Source organism: Malaya genurostris, chromosome 2 (assembly GCF_030247185.1).
Source record: "Malaya genurostris strain Urasoe2022 chromosome 2, Malgen_1.1, whole genome shotgun sequence".
Lineage (NCBI taxonomy): Eukaryota > Metazoa > Arthropoda > Insecta > Diptera > Culicidae > Malaya > Malaya genurostris.
This window is the reverse complement of record NC_080571.1, coordinates 3,925,981-3,949,270: the sequence shown is the minus strand read 5'-3', so window position 1 is coordinate 3,949,270 and position 23,290 is coordinate 3,925,981. Positions and strand designations below refer to the sequence as shown.

The 23,290-nt window shown below is 37.8% G+C and overlaps 4 protein-coding genes across 6 annotated transcripts; 3 read left to right on the top strand and 1 right to left on the bottom strand.

Annotated features, from left to right (window-relative positions):
• Nucleotides 1-1,311: 1,311 nt before the first annotated feature.
• LOC131430381 (uncharacterized) lies at nucleotides 1,312-3,808 on the top strand. The gene is made up of 2 exons (XM_058595311.1): nucleotides 1,312-3,167; nucleotides 3,239-3,808. Exons 1-2 carry the CDS (start codon nucleotides 1,478-1,480, stop codon nucleotides 3,358-3,360), a joined length of 1,812 nt encoding a protein of 603 aa, XP_058451294.1. The 5' UTR covers nucleotides 1,312-1,477; the 3' UTR covers nucleotides 3,361-3,808.
• Nucleotides 3,757-10,926, bottom strand: LOC131430380 (DNA helicase MCM9-like). Of its 3 annotated transcripts, none has more exons than XM_058595309.1 (4): nucleotides 10,594-10,926; nucleotides 6,731-7,211; nucleotides 5,612-6,674; nucleotides 3,757-5,508 (listed from the first exon to the last, which is right to left on the bottom strand). In XM_058595309.1, the coding sequence occupies exons 1-4, from the start codon at nucleotides 10,647-10,649 to the stop codon at nucleotides 3,851-3,853; spliced, it is 3,258 nt and encodes a 1,085-aa protein (XP_058451292.1). In that variant the 5' UTR covers nucleotides 10,650-10,926; the 3' UTR covers nucleotides 3,757-3,850. The 3 variants fall into 3 exon arrangements, with proteins under 3 accessions (XP_058451292.1, XP_058451291.1, XP_058451293.1); XM_058595308.1 differs by lacking the exon at nucleotides 10,594-10,926 and adding an exon at nucleotides 7,274-7,492; XM_058595310.1 differs by lacking the exon at nucleotides 10,594-10,926 and adding an exon at nucleotides 7,279-7,419.
• Nucleotides 10,927-11,031: 105 nt separating this feature from the next.
• LOC131432309 (DET1 homolog) lies at nucleotides 11,032-13,115 on the top strand. The gene is made up of 2 exons (XM_058598512.1): nucleotides 11,032-11,602; nucleotides 11,656-13,115. The coding sequence occupies exons 1-2, from the start codon at nucleotides 11,186-11,188 to the stop codon at nucleotides 12,949-12,951; spliced, it is 1,713 nt and encodes a 570-aa protein (XP_058454495.1). The 5' UTR covers nucleotides 11,032-11,185; the 3' UTR covers nucleotides 12,952-13,115.
• A 5,494-nt stretch (nucleotides 13,116-18,609) lies between these two features.
• On the top strand, nucleotides 18,610-23,083 carry LOC131432958 (uncharacterized). The gene is made up of 2 exons (XM_058599614.1): nucleotides 18,610-20,806; nucleotides 22,422-23,083. Exons 1-2 carry the CDS (start codon nucleotides 18,610-18,612, stop codon nucleotides 23,081-23,083), a joined length of 2,859 nt encoding a protein of 952 aa, XP_058455597.1.
• The last annotated feature ends 207 nt before the right edge of the window (nucleotides 23,084-23,290 follow it).

The window sequence follows — 23,290 nt, the reverse complement described above, 5'->3', positions numbered from 1 at the left end:
TGATAGGTCTTGAGGTCCCATACAAAATTACTGAATATTATTTGGATCCAACTTCCGGTTCGGGAGTTATAGGGTAAAATGTGCAAAAAAAGAAAACATATGTTGTAACTTTTCTCATAGATGGCGCGACCGATTTTCACAAATTTAGGTTCAAATGAAAGGTCCTGTTGTCCCATACGTTATTCCTGAATTTCATGCTGATCCGACTTCCGAATCCGGAAATATAGGGTAAAGTGGGTTAAAAATTGTATATCATCTCTGAAAATGGGGAAAAACCTTAAAAATTTATCTAAATCGACCTAAAATGTTTTCCAATTGATAGTTTTTACCAGTAGACGATCAAACAAACCGATTTCGGTTATTCTTTTACGAATCAAAGAAAATTATTTTGAAGAATACCACAGTATTATATATGATAGTATGATTGATATGAGAAAGGCATTATTACACCACTAGGTGGATTAAAACAGGTTTTTCCTTTATCATTATTTCTTATGAATTTTTTTTTTTGTTTCGCTTATAGAGGTTTTAACCTTAAGGTCATTCGCCTCTTCGGATCAGAAAAACTTTCTGACCCTATGTGCGGGGTTGGGAATCGAACCCAGGTGGGTTGCGTGAAAGGCATGGACTTACCCATCACACTATACCCGTCCCCTTATGAAATTTACTCACCTGCAATACCAATACTGAAGTACAACTACGCACTATTACAAAATTAAACACTAATTCAAGATATCGCAATTTCGTCGTTGGAATATGAAATCTGCCACTGTAATGAAGCTTTATGTGACACTAAAAAAAGCAGACGCGTTGATTGACAATTTGTATAGTCGCACTAAGAAAATACATAGTCGGTTGAAAAACACATAAATTATGTTGATATGAACAATATGTATAGTGCTTTCAAACTTGACAATCTCTATGCAACTTTATGTTTATTCATGGTAACATTATTATATTCTGAAGAAGAACTTACTCACATGGTAGTCATAACTATATCACTTCTCAACATTATGGTGACCGAAAGTTCAATTTCACCTTACTTGTAATTGTCATTGGGACTTTTTCGTTCTTATTTTAATGATTGTCAGAATTGCCACACCAGAAAAGTCATAAAGACGAATAGTATAATCAATTAGTAGAGTTTTCATCCTATAGTGCTTATTACAATACAGATGGTGAATAATCTGATATCATGATCGTTACTATTATTTGAGTGCACAGTTGAAATTACCATGAGGAACAGGTTGCGGTTACTGTAATTTTTTTCTGAGTGTACCTGCGCATTTTTTTTTTACCTGGCATCTCTGCTTACAACTAAAAAGCACATCTACCTTGCTTTGGAACAGAAAAATCTTGATGTGTTTTTTTCTATCAATTTCCATTATTTGGCTCGACTTCTATTAAAAAGGTAAGAATATTGTAGCAAGTATTGAGAAGAAAGTGAAGATTTCGAAAGACATCTATATCGATTGTGATGGCCCGTCAAATGAATGTGCATCAAGACGGCATATACGGGCATTTACCAGCTCAGCAAGTTAGCAACGTAATTGCCCAGCAACAGTTGCTATTGCAACATAGAGAAGTTGAATACTTTTATGTTTACGTGGCCGAGTCGGAGTGCTTCAACGCGGGATACTGGATTGCGTTGGAACCAGATAAAACACTTAGTTTGGAAAGCTTACGCAGCTACTATTCGACTTGCTTCGGTATCAAGTACAAGATTGTAAATGCAAAAAACCAAATGGAAACCAAATACGTACGGTATCACAATGGGTATTTCCGATTTCCACCCGGCTTAGACATGAACAATATGCGTTTTGTTGCGTACTATTATAATGATACAGATGATGTAAACGCTTTCATGGAAATGACAGAAACAAACGTAAATGGCTCAGCGACAGTAGCAGCATTAGCAAGGAACGACTCATCTTTCCTATGTCGGACGATGAGCAATTTCGAGATGGAAAGTATATTGCAGCGGGGAGCCCAAAGTACTCCGAAGGCTAAGGCTACTTTGGAACGTATCGCACATTCGTCAGAAAATGTGTCCTCAACATCTGACGTGATTGTGAAAGAGAAAACAATTGAAATAGTATCAGTACACGATTCACAATCGATTTTACAGAAACCTTCGACTGCACCAAAAACAGTACTCGAGACGGTAGATAGTTCCAAAACCATAGTGACTGGTATTAAATCCAAATTGGGGCCAAGTGTTTCGTCAACTTCGGATATGGATAACATGGAATGTGTTCGAAAAATACCAAGAATCAAGTACGAGCAGGTATCCATTGACGACTCCAACGAATCAGAACAAAAGCACAGATCGGTTATGGTTAAGGTTAAGGCCGCGTCACAAAGCAAGAACATGTTAAATCGCTATCAACAGACTCGGTTCCAATCGCAAGGAGGGATGGTAAACAAAAGGACACCTTTGAAAATAACGCTGAGAAAAAGCGGTCGTCATACTGAACGTGACGCAAAAATATTGAAAATAGAAGATGAGAAAGGTCGTACGACTGCATTACTTACGAAGCGTAAATGGGCTGGAAAAACTATTGCAATCGGAACTCAGAAACGCAGAATTGATTCGGTAGAAGATCCTACTACTCAACGATTTGTCAAACGTCGTAAATACGAAATACCACAGTATGGAGAGTTCTGTAATCAACCGGCAGAACAACGTGTATCCACCATTTACAAACAATGTGGCGGTCCACCGCAGGTTTTGAACATACTGTTGGTTGGATTCAAAACGAATGCACCGATTATTCACAAAACTACGTCGTATTTTTCCGATTTCGGCATCGTGTTGAACCTACAATTGTATATTGTTACAAATCGGTATGATATTTCCGAATATTATGCATTGATGAAAATTCGCACCAGTGATGCCGTGTCGCTATTCGCCGATAGACACCTGTACAACGGAACAACTATCTACGCTATTCGAATGGATGATCAGCGCTTACCGACGCGGGTTAAATGTAAAATTTGTGCCTATGAAGGGATTAATATTGCTTATTTGAACTACCACATGGAAGGTCATTGTCATCAATTTCGACTACAAAAACAACTGGAGTCATTTGCCGGGTGTATGGCAGATGTATATCATGATAGCTACTATCGAATCACTGATGAACAACTGTACGTAGAATTCCCTAGTAAGTGAATGGAAGTTTAGTTTCTTTTACAAAATACTGTATTTACGAAATCTGTGCTACACTCTTTTCAGACAGTGTGGTCGACGAGATTATACGTAAGGATTATATGAAACAAATGCGAAACAAAGGTATTCTTGGAGTGTCGCTTTACCCCCCATCTAACCAGCAGACCGAGAGAGGCCGTTACTTCTAGTGTCTGTTTACCATCACCGTTAAATACAAATGAGTTGATCTTATGTTCCGCCATCATAATTGGATGCTATCGAACGAATCATACCACAGACGAAAGTTGCAAACAGAACCAGTGAGCACACTAATCTAATTAGCAGACAGGGATAGATTTTTCTCTGTTTATCAGCTAGACAGCATTTTGTTCAGTGTTAATCCTGAACGATCGAAATTATATTTGTTTGGCCGAAGTTTTCTCGAAGTCAGCCGTTCGAAGCACAAAATTGAAAGCACCCTGATTCTAGGATGCATGAAATGGTTAAGACTTGAAATGAAATGTTTTCGAGAATGTTCGCGGTTATGTATTTTATTGGTATAGATTTTTTTCTTATCGTTGAAAGGCAAATAGCCTGTTCGAGTTGTTACATATTTCACGACGCTGTATTTGAACTGTAAATAAAAAGCGTGTTGAAACTAGCTTAAGTTTTTATTTTCGTTTTTTACTTGACAAGAGATCAAAAGTCAATAGCATCTAAAAATGCCAAATCCTCATCCGGATCTCTCTGCTCTCCAAGTGTCACGAAAACGCTCGTTTCCGTTATTTTAGCTGCCTTAGCAGTGTGACTCGCCTGGCTGCTATTATCTTTCGATTCGTTGTTTGGTTTGTTCTGATCCTGCCGAATGAACTCAAATCCTCTAAGTTTGCTCAATGTTTGATCGGATAGTTTTCTTTTGCCGGTAGTTTCACGGTTGACTCCGACGTCGTTCTTCGATTGGAGGAGCATTGGACTCATTTCCACGGGATTGGTTCGATTCTTCTGCGATTGATGTTTGAATTGATAACGAGATACAGACTCTTTCGCTTCCGAGGCCATAACTGTATTGGAATAGGTCGAACAAAGTGAATCTGTCGCGTTATTTTGGTTTTCACATGTAAATCGACGATCAGATTCATCTCTTAATGATTTAATATTTAAAAAGGGGGCACTTGCATTTGCAGGAAATTTCGCAGACGCAGATGGTGTCAACATCTGCGAAACTCTCAGCTGATCTTTTTGTGGCCGTTTGAATTGGAATTTATTCATCGAATTGTATGAAATCGTTGCTTTCTCTGCGATAGGATTAACCAACGGAGTATGGTCTCTATTTAACTGAATAGACGGGAATGTCTCAACGGAATTTGTCCGTACGAGTGTACAATCATTGAAAACGCTGAGGCCGGTTTCTGTTGATGCTAGACTGATGGCGGTTTGTATGTTTTTTTGTTGACTGTCATTGGTGGCCAGTTCATCGTCATCCAACAGATTACTTACATCAAGCATAGCGTTGAAAGACTCTTCCCGTAATGTTTGAGATCTTCCACTGCTGGTCACTTGACTACTTTGAGGAATAATTTCTTCTATATTCGGCTGGGTAGCTTTCGAAAGTTCCTTCATGAAGTTTTGACGCAAGCTGCTCAGTATACAATCCAGTTCACCATTTCCTAAATTTTCCTTCAAACTGGCATCAAGTGGCATTGTATTTTTGGAAGCAACTTTTTTTGACGAATGAAGTCTCGTCGGTTCACTAACTTTAATTTTTTTAGTGGCATTTTTTCTATTTTGCGTAAATGAGTATTTCGAATACAGGTCACCAACATCCGATGTGCTTCGCTTTTGTGATTGAAACCGATTCGGATCGATGTCCGTGGCTGCAGGTTTGTTGTCGCTCTTATTATTATTATCCAAATCTCGAAGAACTAGCTCTGCAAATTTACTCATGGGACTTACGCTAACAGTATCCCATTTATTGACCGGAGTTGCATCCTTTTTTTTAGCTGTCGCTGCCAATTTCTGCTGGTACTGGTTTAGTTTGGATCTATCTACTTGCTCGACGCGGATCTCTTGAACTAATTTGCTCAGCTGTAATATCTGTAGCATCTCTGCTATTTCCGCCGAATCCGGCCCGAGCGGAAGCGGAGCTCTAAGCAGATCAATTGGACGAAATATTTTTCCGAAGCCCCAGCTGGAATCCATAAGGCGAACGGCGACTAGGGCATCCAGAGCAGTGACTTCCTCACGGAACATCAGGCGAGTATGGGCTTGAGAAATACGAACTAAACTGTCCAATAATCGAACGGTTGTACGAGCCAATGTACCATCTGAATTTAACCGACAACGTTTATAGTAGGCAGCTGAAACAAAAAAGCGCATAAACTTGTAATCAGAATAACGCAAATTAAGTCATTTAGTTTAGGTTTTGGTACCAGCCATGCAATGGTCAAATAAATATCTTACATAGTATGGTATTCGCATCATTCGATATTTTTGGATGAATGTCTCGAATCGCCTGGAAATGAGTCTGTAGTCGTTCCAATTCCCAGTGCCCTCCCGAAGGTGTTTGTGCATATCTTTCCCGTGATTCTTCGACAACCGCGAGCGATAAAACGTGATTGGACATCGGACTATGCCAGTTAACATCATCTGAGGCACTTAGTGATAAAACAACATCAAATCGACTTAACAAAGGTCCTCCGACTCCTAAATTCGACGTTTGCCCTATTTCAATCATCGAGTATAAATGTTTGGGATTGGTTGCGGCCAATACAACACATCTTGAGCTCAGCTTACAAACCAATCCCGCCTTTGCCATGCTGATTCTTTGTTGTTCCATCGCTTCGTGCAGTGATCCCTTGTCTATTTCGCGCATAAGATTGAATTCATCGATACAACAAACGCCGCCATCGGCTAGAACCAGTGCTCCCGCTTCCAATTGCCATTCGCCGTTTTCCTTCACAGCAGCCGCTGTTAACCCGGCTGTCGAGCACCCCACTCCGGTCGTGAATATCGATCGCACTGCGATTTCTGAAACACGTTTTAGGAGCCTCGATTTCGCCATTCCTGGATCACCAATGAGCAACAAATGTGAATGTCCCCGAACGGCCGTTTCACAACCAATGTATCTATCTGTACAACTGGCTAACGAAAGAGCTAAGGCAAGTTTAACGGGATACATTCCGTATATTTCCGGGCATATCGATTGCACCAGTAAATCTCGCGCTGCTGATTCTCCTATATCTTTGACAGTGTTTTGCCAGTCAGCTTTGGTGAGAACAAGATGTTCTGGTAATTCTTTCCCCGATGCCATCTTGGTGTCGTCCTTGCATACACTATTAGCAAGCATTGATACGGTGGCTACAGTCTTTCTGCCTGCAACCAGCGGTCTCCAGCGACGCTCCACTGTCCCAACAATGGTTACACAATCTCCCGGTTGGCAACTGTCTACCAGATCATTTTCAAGCGTTATAACCAACATTGTGGGAATATTTTTATCGCTTTGAATCTCCTGAATACGTACCTCCTGAAAATCATTTATAGTTGATACTGAACCTATGAAATTACTAGAACTATGAATACCTGCGAATGTCGGCAATAGTCCGTATGGGGCTGTGCACTTTTTTGCTCAGGAAAACCTTTGCATCCAGTTTCTAGTGCCATCGGACAACTTCGGGGCACATCAAATACGTAACTTTGTTCGTACTGGGCTTCTATCGTAAACTCGTGCCGACACCGGTTACAAACATACTCTCGTTTGAACTCCAGAAAATTAGCCTGACTCATTCGAAACACTCTACCTTTTACCTGTAGAAAATGTCCAACATGATCGTTGTTCGGGAATGCTACATTGTGCACCACCTGGACGCTTGTCGGTGGCATATTAACGAACCGCACATAACAGTTTTGTTTGATTTGGAAGCCAGCCTCAAGAAACTTATTTCCCTCGACAAGATATTTTTGGGCCTCTATTAAACTGGCATTCCACTTAGGTAGTTCTTGACGAGAATCACGAAGTAAGGCATCGTATAGTGCCAGTTGTTTTCGTTGGAGACGTGCCAAACTGTCATATCAAAAGCCAAAAGTTATTAGGTGAAAAAATACATCGATTGGATTCTAAATTACTTTACAGTCAAAGAAACGTGAATTATATCATCTGAGTTGTTCAACAGATCGGATATTTCTTCCTCGTAGTATTTTATCAAATATTCCTCCATACTAAGTACAAAATATTTAATAATACTAAGCAAAATTTAATATGTCGATAAATTACAACGTCTGAATATACCAAGCACAATTCAACAGGCAATAATTTATTTGTTTACTTTTTGAAGTTGAAACCAGAGTTGCAATTTTCAAATCTGTGTTTCAATTTGAAAAATCTGTGTTGAATATTTTCGATCATAATCTGTAAAAATCTGGGAAAAACATTTTGAAAATCTGCATTTTTATGAAATATTCATAAAAATCTGTAGAAATCTGTGAATTTGGATAAAATCTGTGTTCTGTGTGGCAAATTAGGCAAAAAAAATAGAAATAAAAAATCAGAGAATATGGTAACTCTGGTTGAAACTACAGACTCTCATAAAGCTGCCCTTAAGCAGCCCTTACACGTGACAATATTATTGTCAATCCAAAGTATTGTCAATACCGTCAATCCAATTGGCTTGGTAACTTGAGTCCGCGTTTTTCGAAAAAATCATGCGTTTGGAGCTTTAAATATTGCAACTGAATATAGTAACATTGAGAGAAACGGTCATTGTACATATTTAACTGTTTCCTCTCTGGAGAGAAAGTATTGTCGGATTGATGAGCAGTTTTGATTTTTTGACAATATTTTCGTCAATCCAATGAAGTTTCCATTACACGATCAAAAGTATTGTCAATACTCCTTGTATTGACAATAATATTGCCTCGTGTAAGGGCTGCTTTACACGAGACAATATTATTGTCAATACAAGGAGTATTGACAATACTTTTGATCGTGTAATGGAAACTTCATTGGATTGACGAAAATATTGTCAAAAAATCAAACCTGCTCATCAATCCTACAATACTTTCTCTCCAGAGAGGAAACAGTTAAATATGTACAATGACCGTTTCTCTCAATGTTACTATATTCAGTTGCAATATTTAAAGCTCCAAACGCATGATTTTTTCGAAAAACGCGGACTCAAGTTACCAAGCCAATTGGATTGACGGTATTGACAATACTTTGGATTGACAATAATATTGTCACGTGTAAGGGCTGCTTAAGAAATAGACCGGCGAATACTCCTTAAGCGGCCCTTACACGAGTCATTACAAATGTCATTACTAAAAAATAATATCATTTTAATGAACTTGTAATGGTGCAGTAATGACGAGATTTCTATCAAATACATACATCATTACTTGATCATAATTAAAAATGACAAAAGTAATGCTCGTGTAAGGGCCGCTTTAGGGAGCCAAACGAACTGTCACATTCCAATGGTATTGCCGCGTTTACACTTCACGCGTTTTTTTTTTTGAGAACGGCCAATAAGCCACCTGTCAACTTCCACCTTCGAAAGAAATTGCAAGCGAGCTATGAAAGATAGAGTATTAAATTTAACACCAGACGAAAGAGAAAACTTTTTCCTGCCGTTTACTATTATGACTTACTCTCAGCGAGTGCCAAGTCATTCGAAATTACTCTTTAAAGTGAATGTTGATGGATGGCTTATTAGCCGTTCTCAAAAAAAGGCGCGACTTCTGCTGGCTGCCACACGCAGAGAAATTGAGCATGTTTAAAATAACAAAACAGTTAGTAGTTTTTCAAATTTGATTTATATTCATTTCAAGCTAGAATATGATTGTTACAAACCAATTTCTCCCTTCAACAAAAACAATGATATATTTTTTCAAGCTAAGTTTATTGTTGAAATAAACTAACTATTTATTGCATGTCAACCAAAGTTTAGTTAATGTTATCGGCAATGTCCTTGTTGACTCAATCCTGCTATACCTTTATATGAAGAAAACATTTGGTTCAATAGATCTATGATCTTATTTGTGTAATGATACAACTAAGTTTACTATTACTAATATGGTCCATATTAGTTTTATTTTTCATATAAACCAGAGCAATTTTTTCTCGCGCGCATAAACCAAAGCATTCTTTCATTTCCTAGGAGGTTTTCAACAACTCAAGTGTACGTATTGATAATTAGGAATATTTTAGAAATTTGTATGTCATTACATAACACATTTTTTTTACATAAATTATTTGATGCAGGATCTTTATTTTGGCCGGACTGATGGAGCATCGAATTGTGGTATGCGAATCGACCATCTAGCAACGGCAAAGACGAAACATCTTAAAAATTTCAAAATTGAAAATAATTGTTTTTTCAGGAATTTTAAAACGAATACAAATATAAATAAAAGTAGTATCAAAAACTACCTTGTAAATTATTAGTTTGAAAGAAATTATTTTATTTTTAAAAACAAACAAAAATGTAATGTTTCAACAAACAAAAGCGTTAGTTGAAATAGCTAAATTTGAGGTAATTTATTTCAACTAAAATGTTTGTGAATTTAAAGCGCAACAATTCTTAACTTTATCTAAAGTTCCTTCATTCATAACAATTTTTTCAAATTGAATTCACTGTGAAATTGTTTGTCAAGAAATTGACAGGTACGCACAAGTAAAATATTTGTTGTTTTTATCAAAATGTTCGAAACAAACTAACCCACTGAGTAAAATTGATTATCATGTTTAGTAGTTTCAAGCAGCAATGTTTCGCTACATGTATCTTGGTTAATTTTTCAAAAGGGCGTATAAGCAAGTGACAGTTTCTCTTTGTTTACTTTCTCTTCTATTAATTACCAAGCGGTTTCCACGTTTATCACTCAACTCTTTGCATGAAATGATACCCGAGTCTTTCAACTTTCATACAGAATAGTGATATCAAAGAAAATATTTCTAATCACATCACAATAATCGAAAGAGAAAGTGATTAAAGAGAAACTGTCACTTGCTTATACGCCCTTTTGAAAAATTAACCGAGAAATAATAATTAACAACCCTTACACGACAATTATTAACTCAGACTAACAGTCAGAACACTCATATTGGATTTTTTAATCATTTTAACGGTCATTTCGAATATTCCTTTAGTTCGGACAATACTCGCATATGTCATGATGGCCCTATCAAAAACATCCAGTTTGTCATCTATACTGAAAATAATTTGCACACTAGAATCAAGTGCAAAGCATTTGAACTATCACTACATGTAGAACACACGAAATTCATGAAACCCATGTAATTCGGTTTAATAAAAATGCACAATCGATTCATATGTAAACACCACCTAAATTAATTATGCTTTTCATATCAATACATAACCAAAGCAATTTGTTCCAAGATTTCATGTGCAAATTCACTAAGACGCAAGATTAGATTATTTTTCACTTACCTTTGATGTGTTTTTTCTTTGGATGTGATATGTTTTGCTATTGAATCGAACAACATGTGTTATACACTTCATTTTCTAGTGGGAATAAGTACAGCACAAATGTATGTGCAAATCACTTGAATCAGTCAACTCTGTTTTAATTGAAATCTATGTGGAAAACAATGTGACATTCATATGAAATGCATATAGAATCTAGAGGTTACGATATATCTGATGGTTTTTGTGCATTTCATATAAACGTAGCATGATTTCCACTGAATATCAATAATTTTACACTCATTTTCTGAGTTAAGTTCATATTTCCATGAATTTCATGTGTTCTACAAGCAGAGATTGATCAAATGATTTGCACATGATGCTAGCGTGCAAATTATTATCAGTGTACCTAGTAATCATTAAAAATTACATAAATAATTCTCGTGTAAGATTTTTGAAAAAATAACCTGGCATCCTTGCCCATCACATCAAAACACAGCCGGTTTTGTGATGGGCTCCGTGCCGTTTACCGCAATCCAAAAGCTATTAAAGTAGTATTACAAAAGTTGATTAAATTTGGTTTAAATTGAAATATTAGTTCTTACTGAAGATTGGTATGAATAGCTCAACAAGCTCTAAAAATGACCCACAAGATGTCGTTTGCTCAGAACGTATTAAATTTCGTCGATTACATTCACAGAATATTGTGCATCGATTGCGCTATCGGGAGATGGGTCTAGGCGTAAAGTCACCACAACACATGGTGCGCGAGTTCTATCAAAATGTGTATCCAAATCTCACTATAGTTAACGTAGAGAAACCACCGTGCTATCTACGAAAATTCAGTCCAGATGGTAGATTTTTAATTGCTTTTTCATCGGATCAAGCCTCACTGGAAATTTATCAGTATATGGGATGTTCGGCGGCTGCCAGTCTATTCCAGGATTGGGAAGATACAGAACTAATAATCAATGACGGTACCGGGGGAAGAAGCTACGACATTCGAAGTCAAATTTTCGACAAGTTATTTAAGGTAATTGATACAGTTAACAAACAGTTTCTTCTATTCTAATTTTTCGTATGCAGATTAGACATATCGTTAATATGGAAAACAACGAGAAACAGTTGAATCGTGAATGTAGTTTATTTACCAATGACGGAAGGTATGTGATAATTGGGGCAGCTGTGTTCATTCCGGAGGAGAATCGTCCCCATTTCTATGAGCTGTACACAAACAATGAAGCGATTAAACCGACCGCCACCTGTCCCCTGGAGGATTATACACTTTACATTATAGATCTCCAAAACGGTCGTATTTCGGACTCAAAGGATTTCAAGGTGGATAAAATTATTCTGTCTCATAATCAAGGAGTGTATCTATATAACGATACACTAGCAATACTGTCGATTCAGCACCAGACGGTTTACATATACTCAATTGCCGAAGGCACATTTATCATGGAACGAACAATTGGCCGATTTTGTTGCCCGGATGAGAGCTATCTGTACGGTCTTGGTACAGCAACAGGTCGATCCGGGAATTTTTTCAACCTTCGTGCATTTCGAGAACCCACAATCAACAGTTTAAAGCACCGGATGCTAGTCTTTCTTTTTCATCAGGCCAAAATTAAAGTCGATACTGACGAAGATACGCTAGCTTTGCGTAAATTCTATCGTCGTTTTGATGAGTACAGAAATCTTCGCATGTGGAAAATGCAACTTCTTGACGATGATCACTTACTGATCAAATATGCAAGCGAAGATGTTGTCACATTGAAAATAGTCGAAACAAACATCCAAAACTCAATTTTCGTTATTTATAATATCTGGAAGAGTCAGATTATCGGCATCTACGGCAATCAATCGCCCGAACTACTTTTCCTGTACGAAAATTTTTGTGACAGTTTCCGGAATGCCAATTTGGCCCACCAGACCCAATTTACATGCTCTCCGAGTAACAACATCTACAGCAACCTCATTCATCAGCGTTTCAAACAGACCTTGATTGGTGCTCGTGGAGGAGGGGTTCAGGAAGCGACCAAGCGGATTCTAGTACAGCTTCCGATTAGTGCTCAAAGTTACAGTAGCTCTCCATATTTGGACCTTAGCCTATTCAGCTATGACGACAAATGGGTCTCTGCTATGGAACGGCCCAAAGCGTGTGCTGAATTTCCCATTCGATTCTTCGCGCGCGATTCTGGGTTGCTCAAGTTCCGGATCTATGCTGGAGTGCAGAACCAGCAACCAAGTTCCAGCTCAAGAAGACTGGTAGCATTTACCTTCCATCCAACAGAACCGTTCGCGATCAGTGTGCAGCGAATAAACACTGACTATATAGCGAATTTCCACATCAGACATGCCGGAGCTCGTGTGTTGAGGTGATGGTTTGAATTGTTTCAGAAGAGTATCGAACGTAATAAATCCGCACCGTGGATGAAAGGATAACCAAAACCGATAGTGTTCTACAAGTAGGTTTAGAATTATGCTATCAGCATATTATGTAGTGATTTAGTTCTAGATGCGTAAATTATGACAATACATTTTTAAACGGAAAATTTCTGAATTGTTTATTCTAATATGTCTTTTCTTGGGTTTTGATTTCCCAAAACTGGTTCAACCGATGTCCATAAACAAAATTTCAAATGAAAGCTCTCATAATTCCATAGAAGATTCTTGAATGTCTTAAATATAGTTTCAAACCGTTGTTCAAAGTAATGATGCAAAAAAGGTTCGATCAAAAATTCGAAAATTCGTGAAGGAATCACTTAAATTCCATCCGGTTTTCATTATGCTCAAGATTAACCTGGTACAATAAAGGATCGATTTTTAGTTTGAATAAAATATCATTTTTTATCATAATTTGGAAGTAAAATTTGTGGATAGCTTTTTTTCGATACACTTCTTAGATTAATGGTAAAGCAAAAAGCAGACATTGAAAAGCAAGACCTACTGAAAATGTTTACTTGATCCTGAAGCATGTTATTCAATAATCGTATTATTTTACCAACATAACATTAAAAAAAAGATAATGAACCGAAAATTGACATCATAAGAGACTAAGCACGGCTACACTTTTCATTTGACAAACATCAATGTTACATTTTGTTCGAATGTATTCTTACATATTTGATGTGATCGTTTTTGCTATTCCGAGAGCAAGCGTTTAATTCGATTGTGAATTTGGAACACCATCTAACGAAAATCAGAAAAATATTTTGTTCAACCACTTTGAATAATTTGTTTCATAGATATAACAACACAAGCTGTATTGATGCACCTAAATATTATGAATAAGACGATTTTTTTGCAAGAATTCTACATAGAGTTTCTTTTTAAGAGGCTTGATTCACTCGTGTTTTCTCATGCGGTTCGTTTAAGTATTTGAATTCTGAAACACAAAATCAAAACTAAAGTAATGAACGCAAGTAAACACGTTATCTCTTGCGTCGTCGTTTTTCAAAAACAGAATATTTTAATTTTTAAAGAAGTTCATCGTGCTTTTCAGTGAATTTATATTGCGAAAATGACCATCGTTGCAAAAATCACACATAACGCCTGAATTTATGTTGCAGAAATTACCATAGTAGAAGAAACACGCCTGAAGTTATACCCAACAACTACAAGTGCGTTACGTTTAAATTTCATCGAAATCAGTCCGAATGGATCATGATCCGAGAAATTTTTATCATGATGTATTATCATAACATGAAAATATGTTATTTTCCCCAAATCATGACTCGTTTTGCTCATTTCTAGAATCGGAATTTTGCCCGTGTAGAGAATTCCACAATTTGGTCCTTCTAAAAAGCTGAAATGAATCCTGTACAGCATCTTGATAGTTTCTTTCAATGAAATATGCAAATCCGAAATGAGATAATCGACGTCAAAAATCGTTGAAAATTTTAGTAGTGAAAAGGGGGAAAGTTTCGCAATTCACACAATCGATCAACTATCGATTCGAATTCCAAAGTGTAAAGAAATTTAATCTAGGACAAGACCAGAAAGCTGACGCCTCTCAGTCAATGTTTCCAGATCAGAAGTAAAAGTGATATTTAAATTTTGGAAATGTAATTTTCATTACAATTCACATGAAAATTATGATCGGTTAAACTTGAGTTCTGGATTTTTTCTAGCGGTTTTGGTTGAAAAGCTATGCTTTGCACTTCAAATTTATTTCAGTTACAGATTATAGCTAACAGTAATCATCTAAAACACTCAGCTCCTCCCACAGTAACATTAATTTCAAAATCAAGTACTTGTTTGTGCCTATTTAAACCAATCACGAGCTGGTCCAAAACTGACTCTAAAAGCGGATACATAGCTGTCTGGTCATCAGAGCAATCAGTCTTCAGTTCAGTTACGCCATCGCGCGGCATCACATTGAACATATGCTGTCAATTGAATGGGTTCACAGTGCAGCTATTTTGGCGCGCACGAATTTGACATTTCTCTCCCCTACTTCTATGTACGAGATTCGATGCGGACTTGCCTAAGGGCGCCATTCCCACAAAAAAGGATGTTGCCAATGATTTGTTCGGGAAATGTGAGAGCTGGATATCTTATTAATATGATGTCTTTGATTATCGGCAATTGAAGTATCCTGTTAATTTTTCGGCTGTGCTGACTAAAAGGCGATCTTAGAGGTAAGCAAAAATTTTCTGATTTCTAGATTTAGAAAGTACGGGTGTGTAATGTCACAGACATTACTGAATGTCTTAAATACGAATATAACTAAAACGCTTTCTTCTTACTTTTGAATATCAGTTAGTTGATCACTTGGATTAATTATGCCAGCTTTCCCCTTTTTCACTACTGGAGTTTGAAACGATGCACCTAAACTGAGTCGGTGCTATGCATTTTCTATAGAAAATTAATATCGAATAACAACTACGAACTCCAACTGATTTAAAAATAGGATCGTATATAGTACAGTAAAGTAAAATTTCGCATAGTTGTTTGGGAATATGTTAATGATTCTAAAAAGAACCGATTCGAAGAATTCAGGAATTAGGGACTGGAACTGAGTTCAAGAACTAAATTCAGAACTTAGAACAGGCTCAGAATTCAATTGCAATTTATTTTTAGAACTAGTTTCGAAGCATAATTTAGTTCCGGATACCAGTTCCAAAATGCAGGTTCTAAATTCTAAACCTGTATACTGGAACTAAGTTCCTGAAACATAATTTTGAAACTAAATTCTCCTGACGATTGAAGTCTAAATAAAAGCACGAGCTAAGCGTTTGAGGTTTTGTACCATGCAAAAAGTCTGCGCTCATTACTGGCAACTGTTGCTCTCGACGATCGAAGATTGTGCAATTTATCAAATTAGTTCATATTACTATTGTAGCGCAATTTTTCTGTGTTGTGCAACATATCTTTAAGTTCTTCCGTTGTCACGAACATTTATTCACAATTATTGTGCAACTAATACAAAAACTCATGCATCGACCCCATTACAAATACTGCAAATAAATCAGCGAAAAAACGAGTGTGAAACTCATGGGAACTACTACGTGATGTACACAAGAATTGAATTCATGTTTACAAAAACATAGCAAACATAATTTCTAATGAATAAGTTTCACATTTGATTTTCAATACAACTGCCCGTAACACAAACATGGAACTTTAAAAATATGTTGCACATAAATAAATAGTAATACTACATATTGTAGAATTGATCTTTTAAGTTTTAGTAAATAGAAAATCGACAACGAACTGCATTTTTATGGTGAAACATGTCTTCGCACGCTTGAAATTTTCAAGCGCCTTTGAATGTACGTGTTTTGATGATTGCACATAAATTTCTATGCAAATAACAATCTATTCTTTTCAATGAATATGATCGGGAGAGTGTTTAAAATATGTACAAGAAAGTTATCAAACATTCATACACCTTTTCAGACGACATTAATCATATTGATGTTTCAATTAATCTGAAAAATCTTGAAATGAATTGTTCTTCAATATTTTTCAATATGGCATCGAGGGGAACAGTGTGTTGAAAAGAAAATGGTTCACCCAACGTAATGATTTATTTTACCTAAATAAATGGAAATATAAACATGTAAATATTGAAAAGAGAAATTTTTGTTTTTATTTTTATCAAACTAGTTGACTTAAACAACAATACAGTTTAGTCATTCATCTTAGTGAACCCGACATTTATGATACGCACTGTAGGTATTATTTTGGTGAGCCCATATGCTTTAGTTGCAAAAACAAGTTGCTCAAGCGGTAATAGTAATAGCTTTCATAGTTATGAGAGTAACTATGATAAACTTAACTTTTCGTTCAATATCTTTGAAAAGTGATGTCAGGTCTGCTCATTTTTTTGCGAGATGAAAACCGAATACAAATAATCTGATTTGATTTTTATTTTCATTGCGTATGTAATAATGTATTTCTGAAACTTTTATGATCATATTCTCATGTCGGCAAGTTTTACGTTCATTTCAAGCAGATAAACCTGGTACAACTTAATTGCAAGTTTCAAATTGTTTTTCTAAAAATGAAGAAAACTGCACACACTGACCTTAAATTTCATGAGGCAGTCAAGACAATGCGGACTTGGCAGCAAAATAATTTTCACTGCGAGGTTTTCAATTCGGCTTATCAGTTTTTGCCTTGCGGAGAGCTTAATTTCACTATTTTTTTCTTCACAAGAGATATACAGCCATTTCGACATATATTGAGTCCGATACAATTATGACAGCCATTTGGAAAATTTCTGATAAGTTGAACAATTGTTTTAGTTACTTCGTTTTTACATGACGATGTGAAAATTTTGGCAGGACTTCTATAACTACTAGTGCAACGTGGGCAAGTTGGTTAGATATATTAAAAATTGTTCTATAGTGATTTTTTCGGTATTATCGTGAAACTATACAGGTATAAGTTGCACAACCGATTTAAATATATTTAAAAATCTTTTTGAACATATCTGTTTACGGATCGTAATATGTGAACTGTTCCTCGTCTACGTGGCGAATTTTGTCGTCATCTACAAGATAATTCTACAGTCAAGAAAAAAAATCAAATGAATTCATTGTTACCAGTAACAACTCACTTCCGTTTTTAATAAGAAAATAAATCCTCACTGTTATAGTTTGTCTCACGCTTGTTTAACGAAGAATTAATGTCGTTTTATTTTCGATCGATTAGATATCGCGAACATTCGCAATCAAACATTGGTCCTTCTGATCCGGATACTAAAGAACCGTCATCATGGATGTACTGTTAAATAAAAGAAACATCACTTTCGAGAGGCTTCGAAGAGAACACGCTAGCGCGAAACAACTTTGTGAACAGGAACCACCCGGGTTTGAAATTCATGATCGGCTTCGGAAATTATCAGACCTGGAGGAACATTTCGAAAGGATCCAAACAGAAATCGAAGAAGCATCATTGCCAGACGATTTGTCATCGGCTTTGAATATTAGGACAGATTTCGAAAGGCTATTTTATGCAACAAAAAATTTGTACAATGCATTATTGACGACGGGAAGAGATGACGTAGCCAGTGACGTAACAATTGCTGATCCCGGTAATGATTTAAAACAAGCAATCCGTGTACTTCTTGAAACGCAAACAGCTTTGCTCACCAGACAAGCTGCAGCTTCAACGTCCATAGAGGAGTTAGCTGTACAGCTCCGAGGAAACGCAACCGAACCAATGGATACTCAATTGCCGTCATATACTCTACCGATATTTAGAGGTGATAGGAAGCAATGGGCTTCATTCAAAGATTTGTTTTCCACCAGTGTCGACCGTAAAAATCTTACAAACGCGCTAAAACTGCAAATTTTAATTACACACTTGGAAGGTGAAGCGAAGAGCCTTGTAAGTAACTACGCTATTACTGATGCAAATTACAAGCAAGTTTGGGATACTCTAGTTGAAAACTACGACAAGCCTAAATTCGCCGTATCGTCACTTGTGCAAGAATTCTGCGATCAACCTTTGATCAAAACTCCAACCCTTGCTAACCTTCGAAGACTCGTATCTACATCAGACGAGGTAATACGCCAGTTACACGCAATGGGGGAACAATACGAAACACGAGACCCTTGGCTCATCCATCTATTACTCAAGAAACTTGACGATAGCCTGCGATCCCAGTGGGCTCAGCACATTGTAGACAATGATTATCCGACGTTCAACGAATTGTTGCGGTTCCTCAAGCGAAAATGTGATGCATTGGAGACTTGCGCTGCTTTTGGTACAAAGAGTATTGATTACATGAAGCGTGATATATGGAAAGACGAGCGGGTAAGTCAGATTCCAAAGAAGGAAGTTCGAAGCTTAACAGTGGTTCAAAATGTTCCATGCCCGATGTGTACTGAGGATCACACAATTTATCAGTGCAATAACTTCAAGGAAGCAAGTGTTCAAGAACGACGAGATTTAGTTCAAAAGGCAAAATTGTGCTTCAATTGTTTAAGATCGAATCATTTTGCAAAAACGTGTCAATCAAAGTCAGTGTGTCGAAATCCGGACTGTAAACAAAGGCACCACACACTACTGTGTCAAATGGAATCGAACGCAACATCCAATCAAAGTGAAAAGTCCCTGATGGAAATAAAAACAGAAGATAATAATATTCAGCAAATGCACTCATACTCGACCAGTCTTAAAACCAATAGTCCAAAGTATGTTGTAGGAACATTACCCACAGCTATTGTACGAATTAAAGGAAAGGATAAATACTACGAGATGCGCGCCATGATCGATTGCGGTTCGCAAGCTTCGTTAATTACAGAAAGTTGTGTTACACGTCTTGGATTACATCGAGCCAATGGCAACATTTTAATCACTGGCGTTACTAACTGTGCATCGGAAACCACAAGAGGTGTGGTGAACTTAGAAATCTCTTCGCGTTTCAACTTCAACCCTATTATCAACACAAGAGCTTACGTATTGAACAAGCTCACTCGTAATTTACCACAGCAGAAAATCGATACTACCAGTTTGAAGTGCTTGGAATCATTGCCGTTAGCTGATCCTGGATATGATACACCAAGTAAGATCGATCTTATTCTTGGCGTTGATGTGTTTCTTTCAATTCTAGACGAAGGAAAGGTTAAAGATGATTTCGGAATGCCAGTGGCGGTAAACTCACTGTTCGGCTGGTTGGTTGCCGGTCAAATCGGTAATTCGTTTACTATTCAATGCAGTACTGCTGTCATGAATCTTTACACCGACATCGATGTTGACCGCACTTTACGTCAGTTTTGGGAGATCGAAGAAATCGTGAAACCTAAGCATCTCACTGTGGAAGAAAAAAAGGCTGTCGAAATATTTCAATCAACACATCAACGTGATGATGCAGGAAGGTTTACAGTTCGCTTACCAATGAATGATTCTTCATTAACGCTTGGAGAGTCATTGCCAGCGGCAATTCAACGCTTGAAGGCAATGGAGAGAAGGTTTAGTTCGGATCCAAACTTCAAAAACCTATATAGTGAATTTATGACCGAATACCTGAGGCTCGGTCATATGGAACGTGTACCGACAGATGAAATCAATATCGCGCCAGACAAACGATACTATCTCCCCCATCATGCCGTTTTAAAGGAGGATAGCTCCACATCTAAACTACGCGTTGTTTTCGACGGCTCATGTAGGACCTCAACGGGTGTTTCCCTAAATGAGAAGCTGCTGGTCGGACCTAACGTAAACGAAGAACTTTTTGTCGTACTCACTCGGTTTCGGAGTTATGCCGTCGCATTCACCGCAGATGCAGAAAAAATGTATCGTCAAGTGAACGTACATAAAGACGATACTGATTTCCAGCGAATCGTATGGAGATTCGATCCAACTCAACCAATCGAGCATTATCGACTATTAACCGTCACCTACGGGACTTCCTGTGCTGCGTACCTTGCTATGGAATCATTACGACAAGCAGCTAAAGACAGTCAGAATGAATCGCCCATCGCGTCAGAGAGAATAAGGAAAAACTTCTATGTTGATGACCTTTTGTCAGGGGCTAATACACTCGAGGAGGCGATTAGGTTACAAAATGAAATCATTAAAATCACATCGGCTGCAGGTTTCAACCTCCGGAAATGGTCATCAAACATTTCACAACCGAAAACAATTCCAGAACAGTCCATACCTCTTAAATTGTCACCAGAAACAGAATATGTTAAAGCACTGGGTATTCATTGGTCTCCATTGGACGATTCATTTAGTTACCGTTTAAAACTAAACATCCATAACCAAAATACCAAGCGTAAGTTGTTATCGGACTCAGCCCGATTATTTGATCCTCTAGGATGGATATCACCCGTCATCGTTCGAATCAAAATATTATTCCAATCACTATGGCTCACTGACTTGTCATGGGACGATCCTCTACCAGTAGCCATTGACGACGAATGGAATAGAATTAAATCTACCCTCCATCTGATTGAAGGCATACATATCCCACGGTGGATAGCAAACCATGATGGTCGAATTGAGCTACACGGTTTTGCTGATGCGTCGGAGGTTGCGTACGCAGCAGTTGTTTATGCTAGATCGATTGATAGCAACGGAATAGTAAACGTGTCACTAATAGCAAGCAAAACTAAGGTTGCCCCAATTCGGCAAGTATCATTGCCGAGATTAGAACTAAATGCAGCAGTTTTATTAACTGAGCTTTTAAAACGAATACTTGAGGCTTTCGATCATCTGGAGATTCGTGTTTATGCCTGGACTGATTCTATGATCGTACTCGAGTGGTTGTCATCCCATCCTAGGAAATGGAAAACATACATCGCCAACCGAACATCAATGATATTGGATCTGTTACCTCGTAGCTCGTGGAATTACATACCATCTGCAGATAATCCGGCGGATTGTGCTTCGCGTGGCCTACTTCCCGCAGATCTAATTGATCATGTGCTGTGGTGGACCGGCCCAACAGTTTTGTACAACAAAAATGAAATGTGGAATCAAGAATCCGTTATTACAGCGTTCAATGTATGTAAACAAGATAGTACAGTCATTTGTTCATCAACAACCACCCTAAAGGTGTCGAACTTCAACGTAGAAAAGTACCTCCTGAATCGTTCTTCATCTTTGCTGTTCATAAAGCGAGTCCTGGCTTGGATAAATCGATTCAAGAATAATGCGTCAGCGAAGCTGACAGGATTGTCTGTATCAAATGGAAATTTGAAGTTGGTAGAAATTCAGGAAGCGGACACCCAGTTAATACGTTGTGCACAACATGACCAATTCAATGGTGACCTCGATCGTATACATAAGGGATTGGAACCCTTAGACAAGCAACTAAAATCAATTAACCCATTTTTAGATGGCAACGGCATAGCCCGAGTTCTGGGACGGTTGCAGAATTCGCAATTATCTTACGATAGGCGTCATCCAATAATTTTACCCAAGTCCCACCGATATACACATTTGTTGATTTCATATTTACATGTGCAAAATCTTCACGCAGGCCCTACATTGTTAATCGCATCCACGATTTTGGATTTTGGGCTGTCACGCAGCAGTTACTACTGTAGTTAATAATTGCGTTAAATGTATTCGGTGGAAAGCTAAAACAGCTAAACAACTCATGGGAAGCTTGCCCTCGGTCCGAACGTGTGAAGGAAGAGCATTTCAACATGTTGGAATTGACTACGCCGGGCCACTTATTCTTCGTGCCAGCTCCTTGAGGTCGTCTAAAACTATTAAAGGTTATATTGCAGTTTTCATATGTTTAGCTTCTAAAGCTATTCATTTAGAGGCTGTTACGGAGCTCTCAACAAATGCATTTATTTGTGCCTTGAAGCGTTTTTGTGCTCGTCGTGGTGTGCCATGTCAAATATATTCTGACAACGGTACTAATTTTGTTGGTGCAGATCGGCAACTTCGTGAGAGTTTGAAATCTGAGAGTTTTGACGCTAGTGTTAGCCAGTATCTCAACAACTTAGGAATCAAATGGACATTTATCACACCCAATGCACCTCACATGGGAGGGCTGTGGGAAGCAGCTGTAAAAAGTATGAAGAAACATCTTCGAGTCGTCCTTGGAAATGAGATACTCACGTACGAAGCTTTATCAACTATTCTGGCTCAAATCGAAGCATGCCTCAATTCACGTCCGCTTTGCGCCCTATCAACATCGGTTGATGCTTGTGAAGCATTAACTCCTGGGCATTTCACCATTGGTCAGGCCCTGAATCTAATACCTGAACCTTCCGTATTGAATATAACTGAAAATCGTCTTGATCGTTATCAAAGGCTTTGTCGATATGTCGAAGAATTTTGGGATCGATGGAAAGGCGAGTTTCTAGCGACACTTCAACCAAGAAGTAAATGGAGAGGTGTGCAAGCAAACTTGAAGATTGGTGATTTGGTTATAGTTAAAAATGACAACACTCCTCCAGCGTATTGGGAGCTCGCCAGAGTTATAGCAGTCCATCCCGATCGAAATGGCATCGTTCGCAATGTCACTCTCAGCAAAGGCCAAACGGAGTACCAGCGACCCATACACAAGCTAGTGGTTTTGCCAAGAAATTGAGGCTAGCGCCTCAAGGTCGGGAGCGTGTTTACGGATCGTAATATGTGAACTGTTCCTCGTCTACGTGGCGAATTTTGTCGTCATCTACAAGATAATTCTACAGTCAAGAAAAAAAATCAAATGAATTCATTGTTACCAGTAACAACTCACTTCCGTTTTTAATAAGAAAATAAATTCTCACTGTTATAGTTTGTCTCACGCTTGTTT